This window comes from Rhincodon typus, chromosome 5 (genome assembly GCF_021869965.1).
Source record: "Rhincodon typus isolate 14 chromosome 5, sRhiTyp1.1, whole genome shotgun sequence".
In the NCBI taxonomy this organism is placed as follows: Eukaryota; Metazoa; Chordata; class Chondrichthyes; order Orectolobiformes; family Rhincodontidae; genus Rhincodon; species Rhincodon typus.
The window spans coordinates 107,742,379-107,767,378 of NC_063336.1; the positions used below are offsets into that span (position 1 = coordinate 107,742,379).

Here is a 25,000-nt window from a genome sequence, read left to right on the forward strand (position 1 = left end):
CAATGCACGTCTTTGATTCCTGCTGCCAAAGGTTTTTTTAAGATGAAAATTTGCCATTTAAAATTGCGAAGTCTAAATGTAAAACAGGTGCAAAATTCCATTCAGGAAAGAATTGTACAAAATCTTGAAAAATGGCACATGCTTTTTGCCTTTCTGAGTCTATGCCATTTTCTAAGGCAGGGTTTCTTTAATGTTTAGAAAACATGTTTACATTTAATTTTCTAACAAATTGTTTCTTGAAAAAGTTTTTAAAGTTTTTATCTCTGCCAAGATTTTTTTTCCCCCCCAAGTAATTTGAAAATCACAATAACAAGTTAAACACTGAAAAAATAATGCAGGCAGTTGGATTCAGCAAATCATATTGCTTCAGGATAGCAACAGCATGTGTGCCCAGTAACACTGTGAACTGAAGGCACACAAAACTCTTTTCAGCTGATAGCCAAAGAGTAACAGGAATATTAACGTCAATTTGCAAAAGGACAGGGGGCTTCCAAACCCAAAAGAGGTGAATGTAGCACTGACTGCCCCACATCAGTGGCTGCACTTCAAACACTTTACTGGTTGTAAAGTGGTGTGGATGAAAGGCTGTATAATTAACTGCAAATTCAAAAATAAAGAAGTGTTCTTTTTCAGTTAAACCTAGCCATTTTACTGTGTTATTTTGATGGCCTTGATTATCTTACAGTAGTTACTCTGAACATTCAAACTTCAGATGCAGAAAGAATCCATTGGCTGAAAGTATCTTGAAATTTCATTGGGGCAATTCAATTAGTTCAGGTTCTGTTTCATTTGTAGATTTTGGCTGATTTTACAACACACACACCGACATTTGATGAATACGAAATCTTGCGTAAAACATGTGAACCTGCAGTGCAAATGAAATGATGCATCTGACGTCAACATAGAATGCATGGAGGAGAAACAAAATACATATTATCTCATTTTCAGATCATCAATAGATATGTTTTAGCATGTGGAAAAATTACCTTGTAAAATAATCCATGACAATGACTCAGGAGAAATTCTTCAAAATTTGATCACTTCTCCTAGCCCTTACTGACATGTAGCGAGTACATGGTGTAAGAGGGTAGCTACCAAAATTTGACGTACAACCAATCTCAAGCATCATTGCAGAAAAGCACAGTCATACATATTAATACCAGTACCACATTTTAGCTCATCCACAATGCAATCCACTCAGTAAAACTTATTTACCACAACATTGTACCATTAATACAATACCATCTAAACTGTATATTAAGATTATCAGAGTTAAAACAAGACAGAAATATTTTTAAAAAGAAATGGAAAATATGGATGATTGAAATTTCAAAATTTTTAGAATTCATTCATGTGATGTATGCCTTGCTATCTAAGCACCTATGATCTGTATGTTCTTGTATGTTATGATTTGCTTGCAAAACAAAACTTTTCACTGTACTTAGGTACAGGTGACAACAATCAATCAAACCAAATCAGATCAAAGTGCTGTGGGCATTGCTGACTAGACCAGCATTTATTGCCCATTCCCAGCTAAGAGTCAATCACATTGATAGATTCTGTTAGGGTATTAAAGGATATGGAACAATGGTGAATAAGTGGGTTAAAATACAAATCTGTAATGTTATTATTAAAGGATATGGCTAGCTTGAAGGATTAAATGGCATATTCCATTTATGAGAAAACGCTGAGTTTTTAATAACCTAACTATAAGACAAGTTGGAAATTTTGTAGGAATGCAGTCAAAAGCTTCCTTTAGATAAATGGGGATGGCTGCAATATTAAATGTTTAATTGATGACCTATGTTTGAATGGTGCTTCCTTATAACTTACAGCATTTCCTAGATCTGCTGCTGCAACTATTGTAGATACGAATACATTGTCTCATAGTCAGTGACACTTACATATCTTCATTGTGCATGGGTGGCCAAGCCTGAAGAAGCATCACCAAATGCTGAAATTTAGTCCTGTGGTTACTGGAATCAAGCAACTCCAAAAAGAGCAAGAAACGTTTCTCTTCATTCTCAATGTCATTTACATTAACCTGATGATGAAACATGCAGGAAACATTGATTTATTAAATACTTCAATACCCTTAGGATTACAGTAAGCACTTCTGCATTCAATTATGATTTGAAAAGATGCCTATTGTTGCACCTCTCCCCAGGGGCACAAATTCAGTTTCTCATTTTTATGGCTGCTCTCCTCTGTTTTCTCCAAAGGGAGTTTGCTACCACATGACATCAGTAAAATATACATGTGGTGATGAATGCTGGGTTCAGTATGACAAAGCACAGTGACAGAACTGTATAGGTTCAAGTAATATTTGATTTACAGTATTTTCTAAAGGACAGTGAATGACGATCTGCAATATTTGTATTGTGGTGTAATTCCAATTCAACAGAAGGTATGTATAACCATTAAAAACTTTAAAATATTCACTAGGGCAAACCATGGTGAGGATTAAAGACTTTTTAAACTCTATATGGGGATGGGTATTTGATAGTGACATCCCACTACCAGTGAGAAAGCCCAACCGATCAAGTGCCAATTGAGCAATTTATTGCTGAACGGTGGGCTGCTGGTGCCATCTGATGTGACTACAGCCCTGACCTGACGCTGGTGGTCAGAGTTCAGCAGCGACTGGGAGATGGAAAGTCGATGGAGACCTTGGCTGCACAGCCTTGAAGATCTGCAGCGACAAAAGGCTGTGCAGGGCGGGGAGGAGAGGGGGTGGAAGAGAGAGAATCGCAGTGAGGGTTGCAGGGAGCTTGGAGGTTAGGTCAGGGGATGACTTAGAGTGGGGCATTCCCAGCCTGTCATCCATTCTATCAATTACCCCCGGATTGGAGCAAATGCAACCCCATCTTGGCTTCTTCGGTTTCCCCATTAGGAAAAGCAGTCACTTTTCTTTCCTGCTGGATAGGAAGGTAACATGGGGTGGAAGGTGGAAGTGGACAAGAGGTTGTTAACTGGCCACCTAATGGCCTTAATGAAGTGGGGGTCAGGAAGGGTGTCCACAGGCCTTCCCATCCAGAACTTGATTGGCAGGAAGGGGTCAGGTATCACACTGGTGCAAACCTGCCCCATTATTTGCCACTTTGAAGCACGAAGAATTCAGCCCCAAGTGTCAGACACAAAAGGGGAAAAAGAACATTTTCATGGCTGTTCCAATTGTCAGTTTTTTAAAATCACAATGGAGTTCAGCACTTACAAACAAAAACTCTAAAGCATACCAATTCCAAGTACGCAGCTAAAAAATGCAATTCAACTTTAAGAAGCCCATTACTGCTTTGTTCAAGCTACATATCATAGACTGAAGGAAGCAGCCAACTAAATGTAAAATTTTAAAGGACAATAAAACTCATATTTTTGTTTGAGAGTAGGATTAAAAAAAAAATCAATGTCATCCAATTTATACACTACATCAGTCAATACTGACACCAGATAACCGTTATTGCGAAAAGAGCAAAGAAAATGGAATATTTAACTACTTATGCCTATCTTCATTCTACTGACTTTTCTTAACCAGATGACTGAAGAGGGTCACTGGACTTGAAATATTAACTCTGCTTTCTCACTACAGATACTGCCAGACCGGAGTTTCTCCAGTAATTTCTGTTTGTTTAAGATTTCCTGCACCCTCAGTTCTTTGTTTCATTTTAATGTCTTAAAAAAAAAATATTAAAAATCCAGGGGAAGCTGCTCATAATGACATTATTTAAATTTAAATCAATATTTGTTAGAAGTATGCTGATTCTTTCTTAAGCTGATGGGTTTTCTTTGATTTCGACAGTGGTTTGGGAAGGTATGGTCCTAAAATGGTACCCTCACTCACAGATCAATCAAATATCCAGATGACGGAGATATTTTCTAACTGCAAAAATCCACTGTGGCATTAAAACATATGCTAACAATTGTAAGTTTTTATTGTATCTACTTCAAGATATTTTATACAATATTTTATGCTCTTCTTCAATTTGCTGACTACTATAGGAGGAAGCCATGCAATCAAAGGCATTTGATTTTTTTGATAGAATGGATGAAAATAGGTTTTCAAAATCACACATCCAGATTGCAATTAATATGCAGATTTTCAGCTGCCCTCCAAGAACCATCAGCCTCTGCCTTATTGAGTGCAATGCAGGGCATGGAAGCCCATCAGTCTGAAAGATTTCTGACCATAATTTGATTTTTACTAATGCATTGTTACATGCACAAGAAACCTAATTATGATTAATGAAGCCTTTAGGCTAAATATTATTGCAGTATGTTGAGCAGTCTGTCATCTATAGCTCGTGAAACTGAGTTAAGCTTGAACTATATAACTAAGGTTTCTGTACTTATCAAAAAGACTGCAGAAATCAGTTTTCATATGCTTTAAACAAATAGCCTGTTTTCTGCATTCTAATTATGCGCACACCACGTAACTAGAAAATTACAGAACTAAAGGAACATAGATAAAACGCATCAAGGGAATTGTAAGAGCACACTTTCTCCCTCTAGTGGTGGAGGTAGAGCTCCAAATTCAACCATCAAGTAAAGATTAAAAGTCTCCTGCAAATTGAATGCATTTAAATTATTAATTCTGTCAACTATTCATTACTGCTTCAGCATTTGCTATTTTTTATGGTTCAAATGTTGTTTGCCTCAGTGCAACTGTTTAAATTTTGAACGAGCTTATCTCCCAGCACCATGGCAATCTGTAAAAAACATATTTATAGTGCATAGAAATCAATTAAATATTAAACTCTTTAATGTCCACACAGCCTGACTAAGAGGATTACATACTGTCACACAAACTTTGGTAAGGTTCACTGAGATTTTTATTCCTTCACAAAAGCTTGCAGTGGAAAACGGTTGGTTCAGCATCATCTTTGAAATACAAGTGAAAATAAAGGGTTAAAAGAAAACTTGTGGCAGAATATGGCATAGAGAGTGAAAAAAATGGGCAGGTAAGTGCAGGGGAGCGAGGAAGAAAGACCGTCAGAGGCAGAAAAAGGGAGTTGGCACAAACATGTGCAACAGCAAATGAAAGTAGGAGTGAGAGAAGGTAGGAAATAATGAGCAAATGTAGGAAATAGTGAGCACAAGTAGGAGACTGAGTGAAAGTAGGACAGAACATGTGAAAGTAGGACCAAATACCATGTTGGCTTCGAAACTTAGAGGTTTGATTTAAGAAAAAATTAACTTTTACATTTGATGAGCCAGTTCTTAATTCTGTGGTTCATTAATGACATAAGCAAATGCCATTCTGAAGAACCAGGCATGTTAATCAGCTGAAGTAGAGCCAGCTTCCAATACAGTATTTCAACCACAGGACTATTCCTCTTGTAACATACTGGTTTTCCCAATAAGGGGTTTATTCTTATTGATTACTTGACCAGATGACACCATGCAGAACTTGTATTAATGACAACACAAAGCAAGTTGATTAGGTACTGATTTATGATGTTTATTTTCCATCACGGTGATCAAGTTCCAGGAAATATGCATCCAACAGCACAGCTTACCAGCTGAAGGTAGAGCAAATATAATGCTATGCAGAGTTCAATCAATGAATGATCAATGTAAATAAAACATCTCACAGTAAGATTTAATGGGCATGATGTTTCTTTTCTGCAACTATTATCTTTCTGCATAGTACCAACTGTTTGTTTTTAGCTGAAATTTACACTAGTCACAACATGTGTCACTAAACAAAGGACGTGGAATGGTAATTTGGTTTCAGAAGCTCAAAAGAAGTATCCATGCGCAGCCAGAAAGCTCAGAATGTATGAGGAGAAACTTCACTGATTTATCACCTCAGACAGACATGTAGTTTAGTAAATGAATGCACATGCACTGTGTTGGAAAAGGGAACCAATGGATAATTAAAACACCAAACAACAAATACCTACTTGTGTCAGAAACTGGATTTTACAGAATTAAAAACAATAAAATTATACATTTGGTAAGTGAGTTCTTAGCTTGGTGGTTCATCAATAACGTGAGGAAAATACATTCTGATTAGGCATGTTAATCAGCTGAAGTAGTTATAGAACAGAAAATTACTTAAATTTGTCATCTCGAGTGGAGTTGAATTGAAAGTATGAGTTCGGAAGAGAAAAGCTTACTAGCTATAGTTTAAAAGACTATAGTTTGAGAATACCAAGACACGCACATCCAGTAAGCATACGTAAAACAGTAGAATCTTAGAATTAGCTTTATTGTCACATGTACTCAAATGAGTACAGTGAAATGTTTACAAGTCGCCACTTACAGGGTCATCTTTGGTCAATTATCGTAACATACTGATTTTTTAAAAAGCTTTATTTGAGCCTATTTTTGATTATAATTTACACGGTATAACTCACACAGTCCGTTAAACATGCTGCCGGGATATGCAATCTTAGTTTCACAGACACATTATTCTCTTTCTTCAACAGAGCACCATATGGTTTAGAGCATTTGACAGACATTGGTGTTTGAAAATAAACAATTTAAATTTGCTGGTTTTGAAGCAGGGTTGAGCTTTTTATTTTAATTTCAGGTTACCAAAATAAAATTCCCAGTTAGAATATCCTAATGTTCACTTTCACATAATCTGTAACTTTCAGACAGTAAGATTCAGAAGTGGATCAAAGTAGTTTTACGAAACTATTAAGTTGAAAAAACCCACTTTAATAGATATCTTGATTCGCTTTGGTGATGTAACAAGACAATATTTCAAACATCTCTCTTCCAAATCGAAAATGTGTGTATTTATTGAGGAAACAGAACACACATAAAAATAGTTGTATTAATACAAGTATTCTTAACATAATTTTATGGTACAATTATAAGCTGGAAAACAAAACAACACAATATAAAAATAAAAGCTACCTGTTTCTCCGGCCAGCACGCTTTCAGAACAGCTTGGGTTCTGAAGAGCACAAGTAACTTGCTGTCCTCATCACTGAGAGCAAATGCCTGCTCAAGAACTTGCAGAACATAAATACGAGGCTTTACAGGCAAATCTGCATCACTGCAAAAAGGTCTCAGCCATGTCAAGAGGTCATCCGAAGAAACAAGGGTACCCCTAAGTTACAAAGGAGAGTTTATTGTTTTCCCCCATAGTGAAAGATCAAAATACAAGCATTTTATGAGTGTTTTAGCATCTTCAAGGTAGAACTTATACTCACCCATCCACAACATTGGAATGCACGGATTTGACAATACCTTCGAGGACCTGAAGTGGATCCTTTTCTGGTAGGATCTCTGTACTGGTACCACTGCACAAAGGCAACAAACAGGAAGATAAGTGAAGAGAACTATACATTCAATTTATCAACGGCATTTAGATTGATCAGAAATTGTCGCGTGGTGGTTACATCATTGCCCTCATAATTCTGAGGCTGAACTCATAAATCAAAGAATATGAATTCAACTTGCATCAGGGCAGTTTTAGATTGCGAATTCAGCTGGAGAGAGATTTGGAAATAAAATGCTATTATTTTAGCAAAAATATCACCATAAGTTACTGATTTGTTGTATATCCTAACTATCAGACTTTCTTTTAAGGAAGAAAAGTTGTCTTCATTCTTATTTATTATCAACTGTATCGCATTTCAGTGTGTTTGGTTTTTAATTACCTTTTGGGGGTGGCCTTGCTGTACAGTAGACAAAATTTGAAATCATACTTAATAAGAGAATAAAACCATAAAATTCCAAAACAAAGATTTTTTTTTAACTATATAAGCGACAACAAAACAGTCAATACCAGCTATCTTGTACTCTCAAATCCAGAACTAATGACATAAACATCAATTAACAGGCAAGCTATAGTCAAATACGCTACAAACTGCTTATTAAATTTGCGGACGCTATCAAAACAGGGCCAACAAAATCTCAGCTACACACCCAGTTATTTGTGATCTCAGAGTCATAACAAAAATCTTTTAAACTCTATGACTTTCTCGTGAGGGATTTCAGATCTTCTGTGAGGATTTAGCCTCTGGTTTCCCTCCACAGAAACCCTTTTGCTTCTTCTTCCTGCAATCAGTTGCCAGGCAATTGAACGCCAGCTCAGAGTGCTCGACACAAACTAAAATACTGCAGAAGCTGGTGATCTGAATTACAAACAGGAAGTGTTCAAGAAACTGAGAATGTCTGGCAGCAACTGTAGACAGAAAATCAAGTTCCAACAAAAATCACATTGTACTCAAAGTGTTAAAGCCCTTCCTCTCTCCACAGATGATGCAAATGCCAGGTTGGCTGAGCTTTTCTAACACCTAGTTTTTAAATTTCAAACCGGCCCAAAAACTACTCTCTGCACAGTCACTCAAGTCCTCGCCGAGACAGTATCCCACGGTATTTATCTGACTGCACATTACTTGGGCCCAGTTCCATCTCTGCTGCTGCTATCGTTTGCTACCAACCTTTCTCTGCCAAAACCTCTGTCACGTGGGCTGTCTCTATCACACACATGGTCCCATGGTTAGATTTCTGCACTGCACGCTAGGTCCCGTGAGCAAATACATCTTCACATGTCCTGTGGTCTGATTTTTGGACCATCAACTTGAGCAAGCGTGACCTGCTGTCTGCTGCTCTTGGCACTTGTGTAAATGCCCTAAGTATGCCAAGAGTTATACATTCCTGGCCTCTGAGCCAAAAACACAGACAAAATTCAAAAGTTTTGTGATCCCCTCATACAACGCAGCTAAGAATGAACAATATATGCCAGGCTCGCCAACGATGGGCAGATCCCAAGAATGCAAGTAAAAACTATCCATTAAAGTTTGATCCATAACAATTTCAGCAAACTCTGATTTAACTGACACCTTATCAACTGGCAAAAATTATATACCTTAAATACTGCTATGTTTGAGTATTTATGCTGTATATAAAGTATAACAGTGATGTATATATCCCCTGCATTAAGTTTCTATTACTTATTGTGTGTCTTTACATTGATTTTAGGAGACATGTTGATGTTTTTACAATCGATTTATTTTAGGGATGTTGGTGTCTTGAAGCTTCACTTGGTCAGTGTTTGTTGCGGTTATGCGTACCACTTGATTAACCAGAATACTCCTGGTCCCACAGATGCCAGTTAATTAAAGGTTTACTGTACTTTTTTGTCCCCAAGTCAGGATCAATTTGTGAAGACTGCTTTGGACTGACTGTCCTCACAAAATATGCAAATAATCATTCTCTTAAATTCATTATTAGATCCTTCTCCTTTCCATATTCAAAACTTCTCCAAAAATATTTGTCAGTTCAAACCAGACATCCACAGAAACATTTTGGGCAAGTATGATTTTCTTGAATGCTGCCAGGCCTATTTGACTTAATATACAAATGAACACTGATCATTTGCCTTTCAGGATTTAAACTTGAATCAACTGATCAAACTGCAGATCCTCCTCTGGAAGATTCTAAAATAAATGAGCTTGTTCAATATCATGCCAGTTATAAATGGCTATAAACCAACTTCACATCGAAAGAACTGATGCAAAATGGGTGTAGAGTTCACTTTCGCATAATTGCATCAGTGAACTGTAGTGACAAACGTTCATTTCACATACTGACAACTCAGGAAGCTACACTGCCTCATAAAATGTCTGCATTTCTCAATCTGTACGAAACATCGTGGGAGCAAAAATTAAAGTGTAACTTTTGGTGGTGTTAGTAAACTAAATAATTTATTGTGATAGGCAAGAAATTTTTGCTTAGAAGCAAAGGTAAGTCATGAGGTTAATATTTAAACTTTAATCAGCACAGTTTTTATTTAACAATTCAAATAACAAATTTAATTTTCCATTGTTTTTCCTTGCTTTACTAACCAAGGCTAAATCCCTTCTAATTTCCTCACTATGGCCTGACTAATCTTACTTTAATCTTAGTTCAAGTAAAATTTTAAATTATTGATGTGTTAAATATTAATGTTCTGTAAAGTGGCTCAGGGTCACACATATGCTATCAATCTACCAACTGCGTTATAAGGAATGTAGTTAAAAATCTAAAGCCAAATACTTGAACTATTTGACATCTGACACCCTTTTGATATGGTTAGATAGATTGGCCATTTCTGCTGGTAATATAACACTAAATACGGTGAAGGGAATTCATAGCATATAGCTCCTTCGACCATTTTGGGTATTTTCCCACCTTGTTACTTTAGTTGAATCTTATGTCCGAAATCTCTCCCTGAAAGAGTTCCAACCCTACACGCTTACAAACGGATAATGCATAAGCCACTAGCATGGCATTGTTAAATAGTATGATCGATACGGAGCTTGTAGAGGAATACACAGCAAGGAACATCTAAGCTAATTAAACCCAAATCTTGAGAAAGTTTAATTTATCCAAACAAAAATTGTGGAACACCATCTCGATAAGTGATAGATAGGAAGTCAATTAAGATGCACACAATGACACAAGTGAATATTTGGAAAATGAACACTGCAAGGGATATTGACAAAAAGCAAAGAATAAAGATAAATATATCTTCAACAGATATCAGAATTCTTGGAAAAGGTTTGATGTTGCACTCCTGAACCTATCATGGTAAGGTGTTGTGAGGATAGTGGCTACCTGTGGATCTTATCAATATGCAATCACCTGTCCTTTTCCAGCGTGCAGTGTTCCATATAGCAGGCATCCTTCTGATTGGTAAAAACCAACATGGTAGGTATGTTGCCCAAGACTGTGACCATGTGCAGTAAAGTTTCATATCATTCATGCTTGAGCAAGATAACAAAGGGTGACAGATGACTGTGGAACCACAATGCCTTCCCTAAGGGGAGTGAAAGCTGCCTTCAAAGGATGAAAACAAACCATACCCAAATTGATCATACTGTTTAGCAACCCAGTGAATGGCCGACATATTCAACATGTTTGGAGTTGGAACTCACTCAGTGGAATAATTTAGAATACAAAATTTTTTTTTTTTTTTTTAACTAATTTTAAGCAACAAGGTGAGAAATGACCCAACATGGTAAGAAGTAATAAAGTATGAGGCTGCACACCTTCAGCGTAAGATTGGCAACTGGGAGCTTAATCTAAAAAAGAACTACAGATGAACAAAGCCATTTTAGCGATAAGGTAACGTTATACTGCAGCTTCCAACCTTGTTGAGACTCCAACAGCAACTGCTTAAAACTAAACCTAAAAAAACTAGAAATCCTGGGCTGAGACAGCTGGCCACACCCATCCAGGTTGCTTCATTTGTTCCAAGTTTTTAAAAAATCCAGGGCCTCACAATCTGTTTACGTTACCACAGACTGCTCAGCGCCTCTCATTCAATCTATCTCAAAAGAAATCAGGACAAAGTGCACCTCTTAAAATCACAACACCATCACAGTATGTTAGTTTACAAGTACAAAAATAAATCGAAAGCCAATAAGATGCAGGGTTTCAGAACATAATAACAAAAGGAATTCTACTCCTGAATACAATCCATTACTGCAATTAGCAAATGTTCAGGCAAAACCCTCATTACATTGCACTCTGTGTAGCTTAGAGGCAAGATTTCCTCCAAGTCAAGGATATACTTACATTGATTTTTTTTTTTGTTTGTACATTTGAGACAAAAGGTACAACAAAGACTAAATGAGGAACATCAACAATATAATTAGGCAGATTTTTATTCTTAAATTTCAGTCCTGATGTGTGCAAAATAGCTTCAACTTCAGTCTCTTTTCAGCAATATTTAAGTTCTGTAACACTAAGCAATTCTATACGTCTTTTTCAGAGGCAGTTACTTTTTATTCTAGTGATATTAATGTTATCTCCAGTAAGAACAGTGACTCCCGCACTCATTTCCTCTCTCTAACATTTCCATACAGATTATGCACTTCAATATTTAATTCCCAGTTGATTTTTCTGCAGCCATGTCTCCATACCCATCGGAGTAGTCAAGCCCCACCACATATGTTGGTGATTTTAAAATGTAACTCAATTAAATTTAGAGTAAAAAGCTACTATTAAATATATAAACAATTGCATGGCAGTATAAAACTTAAAACGTTGATAGAAAAAGACGTGAAGTTGAATCTTGTCGTCCTGACCTCATCAGGACTGAAACACTCGAATATAAAACTTTAGAAAGGAGGGAGCAATTCATACAATCCCGACAGTGTAGAATCGGGCCATTTGGTTCTTCAAGTCCACATCGACCTTCCACACCACCCAAACCCACCCCCCCACCTACCCAATCCCTTAACCCCTCATTTCCCATGGCAGACCCACCTAGCATGCACATCTCTGGACACTATGGAAAATTTAGCCCGGCCAATCCACCTAACCTGCAAATCATACGGAGTCTGGATTTTATGCGTACTGCCTACCTTCAAACCAGCTGGTGGATGGGGTAGGGGAGGATGCAAATCTAACCAGGGAGCACTTTGCAGATCCTGTGTTGGCATGTCATAGAAATTAATTCAAGCTACTGGAGAAGATGGGGAAAAAAAGATTTGCCAAGGGTGATACCAGGAATGCAAGACGATATTAATCAGGGAACTACGAACAGGCTAGATTTCTTTTCTTTTGAAAAAGGAAGGTTGATGGTGAATTGTAACAGAACCTAACCCAATTTTGAAAAATATTGACAGTTGGCAGAAAAGTGTTTCCACTCTTCCATACAGCAGGAAAAGTACAACTGGACGACATTAATATAAAGACAGTCAAATAGAGAAGGCAAGAGAAAGCTCCTGACTGGTAGAGGTGAGAATAAGTGAGAATTTTGAACTCTCTAAAACAGAAAGTAGTTTAGATGAATAAGTACAGGTGTTTGTTTAATTTGTTCATGGGCTTGCTGGCTAAACCTGCATTTATTTCCTGTCTCTAATGACTTTCAAAATGTTGCTGGTGTGCTGCGCTTTTGAACCACTGCAGTCCAAGGGTTTGGTCGGGACACCCACAGCGCTATTAGGGAGGATGCTTTCGGATTTTGATCCGACTACTTTGAATGACTGGCAATGCAAGTTGTTGCAAAGTTGGGCACAGTACTTGTGGATTGGGATGCAGAAAGTTAGAATTTGGTGTTTGTAAAATGCTGAGGGGGTCGGGGGGGGCGGCGGAAGCATTGCATGGTCCCTTTAAAAGATCATGTGCTTTTTCTATGCTTAGAAATTTAAAATGAGTGTCTGCCAGCAGCAGGTTGAAAGTTTGCAAGTACACAGAGAGTACCTGAATTGAAACACTTGTATCGAAAGGCCATACAGTTAGCAGGACAAGCAGCAGCCTTTTTTACCAAGACAATAGGTGTTTGAATTTAGCCATTCAATTTGAACCACGCACTTAGATATCAAAAAATCTATTAAATTTAAGTCCGATGGTTTTGATAACATAGGACCAATCCTATTGTAAGAAATATTGATATGTCATCAAGGGTATAAAAAGAAGGGGGCAGTTGGACAAAGACTCCAGAGCTAGCTGCCATCCGCCAGAGCTAACGGCCCTCAGGTCTCAAGACAGAACTGCTGACTCTCACAGCCTCCTCTAGGTCTTGGAGAAAGCACCATCTAAACAACAACGGTACCAACAGCACAACTAGTTAATATCCCTGTTAGATAGTTAGAAGAGATTTATTCGGTTTGTTAATAGCTTAGTTAATTTGCTCACTGTTAGAGTTAGATAAATAAATTGTCACTTGTTGATTTGAAAGTGAGTGTCAAGGATTTATTTTATTTAGCCACTAGAAGCTGCTGACAAGCGGGTTACACCATTTTTCACACTCCTTTTACGGATTAAGGGGCAAGGTGCTCCTGTTTGGGTATTTTGATTTTAGTTCTTGGAGGGGGGTCAACCTCTACTTTATAACAAGGTCTAAGTCAGGATGGTGTGCAGTTTGAAGGGGAACCTGCATACAGTGGTGTTCCCATGCACCTGCTGCCCTTGCCCTTCTAGGTGGTACAAGTTTGGAAGGTACTTTGAAGATATTTGGAGCATGTATTTAAAATGAAGCTAGATAATCATTTGATGGAGAAGGGGGTTATGCAGTTAGAGTTTAAATGAGGAAGAATGGGAAGGGACTTGTATGGAGCATTATTGGATTAAATAGCTAATTTCTGTGCTGCATATTTATACAAGTCTGTGTAATAATTCCTGCAAACTCAGCACAATTAGAAATAAGTTTGTGTTGCAATAATTAAAAAGACAATAGGCAAACAATCATAAGTAAGTATTCAGAGATCTTAATCATTAAGCCAGTCATCCCTTAAAGCCTTTTGAGTTAATTTAAATGCAAATAGATGAAAGAAAGAGCATATTCTGACAGTAAAGATGATCAAACGTTGTCCTGGTCTAAACTCAGCTCTGCCTGCAACAACACATAGTGGAAAGAAAAATGAAAATGCCCAGGAGAATTTTAAAACAAAAGAGAGAAAGACCAACAATGTTAAATGTGTAATGCAGATTACAGAAAAGTAGTACAAAATCACAATTTAAAAAATAAGCACAAGATTCCAGTTATCCCACCTTATTCAAATACAAGTAATCTATTGTCATAAATACCCCAAGGCGTTCTAGGCCATTGCAGACAGCAATTAAAAGTCAACCGTACTGCATAAGGTTAGATTTATATGTAGGGTCAGACTGGATAAGGTTGGCAGATCTTCCTACTTAGAGAACATCACAACATCCAATCAAAGCTGTCATGGCCACCACCACCAAGACTAATTTTATATTTCAGATTTCATTCACAGAATTTAAATTATACCAGCTGTCATTGTGGGATTTGAACCCAGAGTTTAAGTGTAGGCCAATAGCTTACCAGTCCAGTGATATAACCACCATGTCACTGGTTCTGACCAGACATAAGCTAGATTTAGTGGGCTGGTGTGCAAAGATAGCTAAATAGCCCATGCATAGAAATATTAGATAATTTGAGCTAATTAATTCAGAACACCAAAATATACCTGCTTGGAAGCCTACCTTAGCACATTTATAACTGTCTGTACAGCATCTTGTACAACAGCTTTAGGGGATATGTCTCGAGATTCCACAGCAACTCGGAGCATCTGCTGCATTATGTCAAGAGGTTGTCCATCTAGAACCACAGTGACTGCCAGGTTGTGCAGTTTACTACTTTCAGATCTCGAAAGGTCATAAAGCTGATAGTATTTTTGAAACAGGGCCTGCAAAGAAAATAATATTTTTAGATTTGTTTTTTGGACTAGAGTCTGTAAAGGAGCTCATCGGACAGATTTTCTGAGTGACAATCAATTTTATATTAAATCTGACAAGTCTCTCTCAGTGCAGGATTCACTGTGTCTGCTGCTGTATCCTGTGATTTAAAGATCCAGCATCACAGCCAGCCACTTTGTTAGCTCCTGTGAAAAGGTAGTACAGGTAGTTCTCCTATAACACGATAGCTGCATTCTTGCGTGACCTCATGATATAGAAAATCGAATTATAGGGAAATCACTATCTGTACAGCAGAAAGTTCATGTCATCCAAACAGCGTCCACTATTCACCAAACGCATTACAGCCAATTCGCATTAATGAAACACGTGTTACAGCAGAACCACCTGTAGGGTGCCAGGTGGGTAGCAGGTTGAGTGCTAGAATGACAGGATGCCAAGCGCTGGGTGTGGAGGGGTGTTTTGGGTTCTGGAGGTAGAGTGGGGTTTTAGGTCCCATGGAGAGGGGGTGGTTGTTGGCTCCTAGGAGAGGGTGGGCGGAGGCAGCAGGGTGTTGGGTCTTAGGGGAGGGTGGGAGGAGGTAGTATTAGGTCCTAGAAGAAAAGGGGTTTGGATTCGGGTGGGGTGGTGGCTGTTAGATTGTGTATTTCTGGAATCTTCTTTTCTGTTGTTCAATTTCCAACATTTTTTTTGTGTTGTACCATTCTAAAAGGCAGAAGGTTTTTGCAAAATTTGAAGTGTTGTTCACTGCAGATGTCGAATTAAAGAACAAACTTACATTTATATCACACTGTTCATGACCCTATTGTGTCTCAAGGTGCTTCACAGCCTAAGCACCTTTGAAGAGTAGTCACTTGTTATAGTGTAAGGAATTTTAGCAACAAATATACGCATTACAAACTCCCATGAACTGCAATAAAATAAGACACCAAGGAGATCTAAGTACACAGGGCTTTAAACTAGTTTGATGATATAGTAAGATTATAACTAAAGACAGGCATTTTCTTGTGGAATTTAGGAAAATTCTAGAAGGGATTTCAGTTTTACATTCGTCAGGTTAGGGTTATATTGTTAATAATGTGACTGACCTTTGTTGTACTTAACGCAACAGTAATCCTGGTGTTCACAAATATGAAAAACATTTGATTGCCAAGCACAATGAGCCATCATTTTATATGCGCAAAGCTAAGATTAAAAAGTTTGTCTTGGGCATGTCGTATAATCACTTTATGGAAGACGAACATTGTGCAGTTGGTTGTGAAGGACAGGATTAGCTTTACCTGGTTGTTTGCCTTTAGGGAATGTACAAAGCTGTGGTTGAGTGTTTCTAGATGAGCAAGTGATTGCTGTAGATGAGTCAAAGTCTCTTCATAGCTGACTTGGGAATTCGAAGCAGGTGGGATGTTGCCTTCAAAAGCCTTTTTCTGCTGCTTCTCACTAGCCTGTTTGATTGCTTTCATTGCTCTTTTATTAATATCCAACCTAGCTTGAACATTCAGCTGCAAAAGAAAAAGACAAAAAATAGAGATGGAGTGAACATATACAAGAAAATACTGGTGACGTAAATGAGTGGTGCATAAAAGTATGAAAAAAGGAGTGCATCAATCAAGGAGAAAAATAAAATATAAAGTACAAATTATATATTAAAAGTTAGCGCCTTACTTCCTTGTGTTCCACTTTGATTTTTAGAATTTGCAATAAAAGCAGTGGGGAGGTGTGGAAGTGGATGTTTCAGCTAAAGTACAAAACACGGTGTAAGTTAATTTTGATGCTTCAGTATATCACTGCAGATCACATTATGCAACTTCACTGCACTTGTTTATCACCAATGAACAAGTTTAGTGTAGAATTTCTATTGATGTGCATCCAATATTGAAGTTGTTAGATGTGCCTCTGACATACAGAATCGATTACAATTCCACTACTGAATAGCTATCAATACCACAAAATCATATGAAATCAGCAACTCAACATCTCATGGCTCTCAGGAACTGAGACTCTAATTCTTCATTGTGCCTACTTTTAGGTAACAACTGAGCGGATCCAATGACTTGGATAGCCAACTTAATTATTTAATCTTCTCATGTGGATATTCTCACACTAGTAAGAAAATTATAGATTGAGGAATGAAGCAGTTACACAGACTGAGTATGCAGCTTTACTCTGAAAACCATTGTGAATGAATAGTTAAGCATGACCATACATATGCAGTGTGACTGTGAATACAACACAGCACAGGAGCAGGCCCTTCAGACCACCAAGCCTGCGCAGATTCCTAATCCTTAATTAGATCCGCTGCTTACTGCCCATTTTCCGTCTGTTCACCTCCCATTCATGCGTCTATCAAGATAACACCTTAAATGTTGCTAACGTGCCTGCTTCTACCACCTCCACTGACAGTGGGTTGCAGGCACCCAGTATCCTATGCGTGAAATATTTTCTCTGCACTTCACCCCTACACTTTCCCCCTTTCACAATGAACCTGTACACTCTTGTAGTTGATATTTCGACCCTGGGGAAAAAGGCTCTGACTATCCACCCTATCTATTTCTCTCAAATTTGTAGACTTCTATCGGGTCGCCCCTCAGCCTCCATCTTTCCAGTGAAAACAATCCGAGTATATCCAACCTTTCCAGACCAGGGAATATCCTGATAAACCTTCTCTGCACCCTCTCCAAAGCATCTATGTCCATCTGGTAGTGTGGCAATTAGAACTGCATGCAATATTCCAAATGTGACCTAACTAAAGTTTTGTGCATCTGTAACATAACTTGCCTACTTTTATATTTGACACCCTGGCCAATGAAGGCAAGTATGCTGTATGCCTTCTTGATGTGGATGTGCCGGTGTTGGACTGGGGTGGACAAAATCAGAAGTCTCAAGACACCAGGTTATAGTGCAGCAGGTTTATTTAAAATCACAAGCTTTCGGAGCACTGCTCCTTCTTCAGGTAAAGTCTCTCCAAAAGCTGTGATTTTAAATAAACCTGTAAGAATATAACTTGGTATTGTGAGACTTCTGAGTATTCCTTCTTGCCCATCTTATCTACCAGTATTGCCACTTTCAGGGATCTGGAGACCTGTACGACCAGATCCCTCTGTATGTCAATGGTCCTAAGGGTTCTGCCATTTATTGCATAATTCATGCCTGAATTTGATCATCCAAAACGCATTACCTCACAACTGAGGGGAGATTGCAGGCGGACAGGTTTCTAAGTTCTACCAATACTGGGAACCATTTCTCAACAACTGGAAGTAACTCAGCTGTACAATGAAATGCTTCCTGTTAATCCACACGGATGCAGAATTTTCATAAAACCATCAAGGACTGTGGTGAAAACAGTAGTTTCCTCCACTCTCATGATCAGATCAGAGGTCCTAGTGCAGGCAGCATTATGATTTAATTAGATTTCCTAATAACTATTTTTACCCTCAATCGTGACGTTCAATGTTGGATTTTAAAATTATTTTTGTATGGCACACCATTCTACTGATGAGGATATGCTAAATGCCCAAGTCCAAGGTCACTTGGATTATGGCAACTTGGGTGGTTCCAGAAATTTAGAATTGGTATCTTCAAGAAGGAAAATTGAAAGAAAACATTACACAACAAAATGATCTATATAAAATAGTAAGAATAGCTATCCAGTTTCTCATTAAAAGCTCACGCAATGCTGTTTGAATCTGTTAAGCACTGTTACATAAGTCAAACCTTTTAACATGAAAACATTAACTTCAAAATCATAAGTGGGCTAGACAGAATAAGTAGGGAGAAAGTATACCTGCTCAGAATAAGAGGGTGCAAACTGAAAGTGACCTGCAAAAGAAGCAAGGGTGAAGTGAGGAAAACTTTTCACTCAACGTGTAGTTGAGCTATAACACGTACATCCTGGAAGTGCGATAGAGGTTCAATTGGAGCATACAAGAGGGCATTGGATGCTTATTTAGATAAAAATGATATGCAAGGGGATGTGGAAAAAGCAGGAGATTGGCACCAGGATGATGATACTCATTTAACAAGCTGGTGCACACATGATTGGCTGAATGGCCTCCTTCTATGCCATAACATTTCTGTGATTTTATGATATGAGCTCTTGTAGTTGTCACTTAATCATAAGAAGCTTAGTTGCATTTTTAAAAAATGCTTAAAAGAAAAATATCCAGACAAAAGCAAGAACTGCAGCAATACTGTTCCCTAAGAAATGTACCTATCATTTTCAGCTATTGTCCTTTTGTGGAAAGATTTAAAAGGAATAGTGTAAGGCAATGGGAAATTAGTCTCACTTTACAGCTAATGCTGTAGCCAGAAAACATATTTCATTATCTTTATAACTGCACCTTGGAGGAAAGAAGCAGGCAGTCTCAATAATGTGCAGCAAGAAAGTTGATATAAAAAGTTTTTCATAAAATCACAATATATCTTTTTTTGAAAACAAGTTATGATTATGATATTTTTACTAGTTTGGTCTATTAAGTTTCCATTTAGGAGTATAGGAACAGGCGTAGGCCATTCTGTCCCTTGAGCGTGTTCCGATATTCAATGAGATCATGGCTGATCTATGGTCTAACTCCATATACCCGCCTTTGGCCTGTATCCCTTATTACCCTTGCTGATCAGAAATTTATCTATCATGGATTTAACATTAACAGCTGATCCAATATCAACTGTACTTGTGGAAAAGAATTTCAAACATCTACCACCCTCTGTATGTAGAAGTACATCCTAACATCTCTTCGGAATGATCTGGTCCTAATTTTTAGACTATACTTTCTAGTTCCATATTTTTTATACACCTGTTGCAATATTAAAATACTTGGACAATCAATAATCCATCCTGGTTCTCTAAACAGAGTACAACTCAAGAGTAATGATCAAAAACCAGTTTTCTAAATTATATATTTCATATAAGTGTCAATAGTTCAGTCCTTTTAAGTGCAATTGTCAAGTTGTTCAATGCTAAGAAACTGGCTAGGAGGCGTTCCTGTTTCAAAAGCTTGACAAGCTGTTGATGCAAATATCTCATTCTTATGACAGACAGCATTGAATGGAAACATCTTTGCAATGAAGCTGCTCTGTATAAGATGAGGCACATATTTACTAATGATAGCTCATAATGTGATCCAAACTTCAGTGTTAATGCACAGTTGAAGCTTCTGTGATTTATGTACGCTGGTGCCCATGTTCAGCCCAACAATTCTAAAACTATATTTTTGGCCATTACAGTGGCTGAAAGGTCAGTCCTCCTATAGCCAAATCCAAGATGGCGGACATGACCTCATCAACAGCAACGAAAACAATCAACTGTTACTATCACTTTACAAATAAATCTGAGCCAGTCAATTTCTAACTGAAGAAATTTTGGTGCGATCACAGAAAGGTAATTGGATTAATTATTTGGTTGGTAGTTACAGACATGTATATGCTTTTGTGTGAGTGTATACATGTGGAAAAAGTAATAAAAAAGTCCATACATCTCAAATATTACAATGATAAAATTGGTGAACAGCACTAGAGCGGAACAGACTAACAGTGAGTTGATAGCCTATTTGACACCATACACTATTTTCATTCTATTCAAGTCAATTTTACCATCTATTTTTCAATATAATTCTGAGAACAGTGACACTGTTAAAGGAGCAAGTTTAAAAATACTCTTTGACTATGATATGACAGAGACTCAGCCAATAATGCAACAGTATTTTACAAAATGCAGTCTGGCAATAGTTGTGAAACTTGAGTCATCCATACCAAACTGCTGTTATTTTAAGCTTCCAACTCACAAATGCATGACATTAATTATTCTAAATGTATAAAATATTATGTATAGAGTTTAAAAATGACTTTTAAAAATCTGTGTTTTGACAATAAACATTTGGTACACATAAGGGCACTGAGGAGGTGTTAATATTCAGCATTATTTCTGGGCAAACTTTAGGCATATTTGAATAATGCCTCCCTCGCATTATATGATATGATTGAAATTACAAAGGACTGCCTTACATTTTTAAATTGGGAGTTAGTATTGCATGAAAATTGATTAAAGACAACACTTGCAGCACTAAAATTCATGATTATCTGCCCGATCATCTTATGAATAAGATACTGATGCACATATTTTTTAGTTGTAATGTTGAATGTCATTGTATGCGAATAGCTTCAGGTTGTATGCAATGTCTGTTGCATTGAAAAGAAAAATTCTGCTTATATAGTGCAAAACTACGAATACATCATAAATAATTCGGTCAGTAAGCTTTGGACAGGATCTCTCCATGGGCATTACTCTAATACTTCATGCAATTTTACAGTTTCTACAAGTGTTGTCAGATTTGGTTGACAATCATGTAATCTTCATTTTTACGTTTAGCCTGTTAGAATTCTGTGGTAGTAGTATGCTCTCTTTATCAAAAACAATACACATTGAAGGATCATGATAACATTCATTGTAATACATAACCTGATGTTTGAAAACCTGAGTTCTATGTGGTTGCTAGGAACTGCTGACATTATGATCCTTTTACCACGAAAGTAATTATAATAGTTTTAATGTCCTCTTGTATTTCACCTGTATTTACATCATAACAAATCTTGCAAGTTGTTATTTTAATAATACAGGTAGTGTAATTAAATAATCCTATGCAGCACTGATTCAGTGCAGTTGTAGGCATTGAAATCACACTGCAAGTGTAGACTAGCGCTTATACTTGTAATGTTTCAACTGGGAATTGTTCAGCGTTTGGCTACAGATATAAACTAAAGTACTCAAAACACCCCTAAAGGAAGGAGTCAAAAAATATAATTTTTTACACATCACAGGTAACATTATAAAAATAGAACTGTACTGAGAGTAATCTCATAAATTAAGCACAGCCAGCTCTAAGGAATAACGGGCTGGATTCTGTGACAACAAAACCCAGTTACTATCAGTGACTCTGAGACCTGGATTTTCTCCACCAAAGCCGACAGCTTGAATTGAGAAATTTCCCAATTTGCCACACCTGCCTTGGTAGAAATGCCCGAGTGGCAAATCTTGGTGCTTTGGGTAGGGCAGTAGGGTGGTTATGGAGAACAATTCAGGCTCGCCAGCCCTAGAATCAGATCACAAATAGCCAAAGAAGTGGCTAATTAACAGGCTCACCATTGGCCTTTGTTCCAACTGTTCAGTTACATTTTTAGGCCCTTTGGTCCTCACTCCTCACACACTACCAGCCTACATAAGATGGGCATGAAGAGTATGTGTAACTCTTAGCTATGGGTGAATCAGGGGACAACCTAATACCAAACCAAGTCAACTCACCAAACAACCTTGCCCTCCATTTCAACTCACTCAATATCCTCTAGGGGTAGATCTCTGACTGACGTTGAGGTGAAATAAAGCAAAGTTCTAATACAGCTTCAACTATATTCTTAAAAACTCCCATTCCTGAAAACACATTCAACCCAAATCTCAAATGGTGCCTCACTTTCAAAATCAAATTTCTATTCATAAACACACATCACAGATAGCAAACCAGTTAAGAGCCTTTTCGAGCTGTCATATTGTGAATGTACAGCACTTTGCTGAGATAATTATGTTTTGGAACTCAACCCATGTATTCATAAAGAGACTTTAGGGAAATGGCAACAAACAGTGCTTAACCTGTTAAAGTTAACTTCTTGATTAAATTCTCACTGATTTTGGTTGCCTTTCATTTTCATTTTTAAAGAACAGGGGATTTAAATAATTTTACATCATGAGAATTAGGCTGACCTCATCAACAATCAAGATTCTTTACATATATTCCATAAAATTCAGACCCTTGTAGGAGCTAAAATGGAATCCAGATATGAACCACACCCTGCCCCCTTCTGACAAAGACAGAAATTCAAGGAAACACGACCACTTGCAAGTGGCCAGCCAGCAATGCTCATGAGTGAATTAAAAATAAGATGTGAGGCCAGTAGTGCTACATTGGAAGCAGTGATGCAGTGAAGCATTAATTACACAAGGCACCTGTTCAACATAGATGCAACAGACCTTTGCAATGGTAAGCCGACAATGCAAACCCTCTGTGAGATACAGGGCAGTGAGTAGACAGTGGTACCCATTCTATTTGAGCTCAGACTAATTATCCATTTGATCGCTGGAGTCAGGTTTCTTGGAATTGCCCATAAACATTGACCTCCCAAGTCAACTTCTGTCCAAGGTGACAACAGTCAAGATGTTGTGTCCATTCTTAGGGAAAGAGCATCCTTTCTCTGCAAAACAGTCTCAGGAGAACCACAAGAGAGGCATTAAGACAGTGTGTTGCTGTTATTTTGCCTAGTCTCCAACATCTTCAAGGGTGGATGGGGTGATAAGCAGATATTGAGCAATGCTCTGGGTTGAGGAGCATGAAGATTTGTCTGGATTTTTTTAAAATATGCCACCCAGGAGTTGGAACCTGTACATCTTAATAGAGAGCAGGGCTTCCTGCCCATCCATAAAGTCTGCGGTTTTACTTGTGCAGGCATATGCAATTAGCTGAGAACAATGTAAGCATGCATGAAAACCTGACTCACACCTTAACCTCCTGCTTAATCCCAAAAGAAGAAGATTTTGCCCTTTCATTCTCCTCTTAATTTATTTTTGCATCTACCATTGTAACGTTGGCAAATTTGGCTACAATACAGTCAAATTTCTCAAAGTGATTAAAATACTGTGGTGCCAGCACTGTTCCCTGTGGCACTCTATGAGTTACAATTTACTGCTCTGAAAATGATCCATTTATCTCAACTCAGTTTCTTGTTACTTAGAGAGACCTTAGTCCATGGGATTACATCAGCTCCATAACACCATGATCTATTCCCTTGTGCCATTACTCTGTGGGACCCTCTTTTGAATACCACATGGAATCCAAATATACCACATCTACTGCTTTCCCTTTATCCACCTTGATTGTTAGCTATTTAAAGAACCTTGATAAATTTGTCAAACGTGGCTTATTGTTCACAAAACCATGTCCTTTTTGGCAAATTGTATTTTAATTTGCGACATATTTTTTTTAAAAATGCTGGATTGCAGATTTTTCCCAATAACAGATATTAGACTAAGTGGTCAAGAGGTTCCTGCTTTCTGCCGTCCTTCTTTTGCCCCTGCTTAATAAGGTGGTAACAAGATGTTCCAACACAACACAGACACCAGAATGTCACTTTAAGAATTGCTGCATGCAGGCAGCTATAAGAAGACACAGTGCCTTATTACTGGGCTATCATATTATTCCATAAAGAAATAAAGAAGCACATGAAACATACAAGAAAAAAGGAAGAAAATTGTGAAAAAGTTAAAAGTAGATTGACTGAATAGATCCCCTCTGTACTGTCACTTCTGATTCAATGAAGTTTACAGATGATCCCAATCAGCATTTCCTAAAATGGGATGGTAACACAATAACAAATAATTTGAAATACATGAGTTTGTGTGAATATGTACTTTTATCAGACACTCACTTTGGTACCGCACACAAGTGCAAAAGCTTTAAATTGTGAATTCAAAGCAAACTCAAGGTAAATGCAAGTAGTAATCCTACAAATTAAATAACTTTCATTACCTTGTTCACGGAATTTTCAGAAAAGGTGAAGTCATCTATTAGTCCAATAATGTCTTCAGGGAAAAGCTTGTCGAAATATTTTGCACATGTATCATAGGCATGCAACCATTCAGCTTCTTCCTGTGCTGGTTTTTTAATAAGCTGGATATCTCCAGTCCAGAAAAGCTTACGAAGCCATGTGGCATAGATAAGGTTTGCTGAAAGCATTGTGCCATCTTTCCTAGGAATTTTGGATGCCAGTTTAGAAACTGATAAGACATTATGGCTGTTAAGAACTGGCTCCAAAGATTCCAAAGGATCAGAGTCTCCATCTGTCAGCTTCTTAT

General features: G+C 37.6%; 2 protein-coding genes across 2 annotated transcripts in view; both read right to left on the reverse strand.

Moving 5' to 3' along the window:
- The window catches only part of LOC125483068 (NBAS subunit of NRZ tethering complex-like), a 97,198-nt gene extending 96,458 nt beyond the window's left edge, over window positions 1-740 (reverse strand). The window contains exon 1 of the mRNA XM_048596473.1: window positions 684-740. The gene's annotated coding sequence lies outside the window, so the exon portion shown is untranslated. The remainder of the gene's footprint in view (window positions 1-683) is intronic.
- Window positions 688-24,994, reverse strand: LOC125483067 (NBAS subunit of NRZ tethering complex-like). Its single transcript, XM_048596471.1, has 7 exons — window positions 24,675-24,994; window positions 16,389-16,607; window positions 14,899-15,101; window positions 7,164-7,253; window positions 6,865-7,060; window positions 1,905-2,044; window positions 688-865 (listed from the first exon to the last, which is right to left on the reverse strand). Exons 1-7 carry the CDS (start codon window positions 24,879-24,881, stop codon window positions 769-771), a joined length of 1,152 nt encoding a protein of 383 aa, XP_048452428.1. The 5' UTR covers window positions 24,882-24,994; the 3' UTR covers window positions 688-768.
- Window positions 24,995-25,000: the final 6 nt, after the last annotated feature.

What these genes read in the sequence shown, in the direction of transcription:
- LOC125483067 (XM_048596471.1), bottom strand. Translation starts at nt 24,881, where the DNA reads ATGCTTTCAGCAAACCTTATCTATGCCACATGGCTTCGTAAGCTTTTC. An exon ending in ACAGTTATAAATGTGCTAAG is followed by an intron (nt 7,254 to 14,898) that starts GTAGGCTTCCAA and finishes GCCTTTGTGCAG; the next exon opens with TGGTACCAGTACAGAGATCC. An exon ending in CATTCCAATGTTGTGGATGG is followed by an intron (nt 7,061 to 7,163) that starts GTGAGTATAAGT and finishes TTTGTAACTTAG; the next exon opens with GGGTACCCTTGTTTCTTCGG.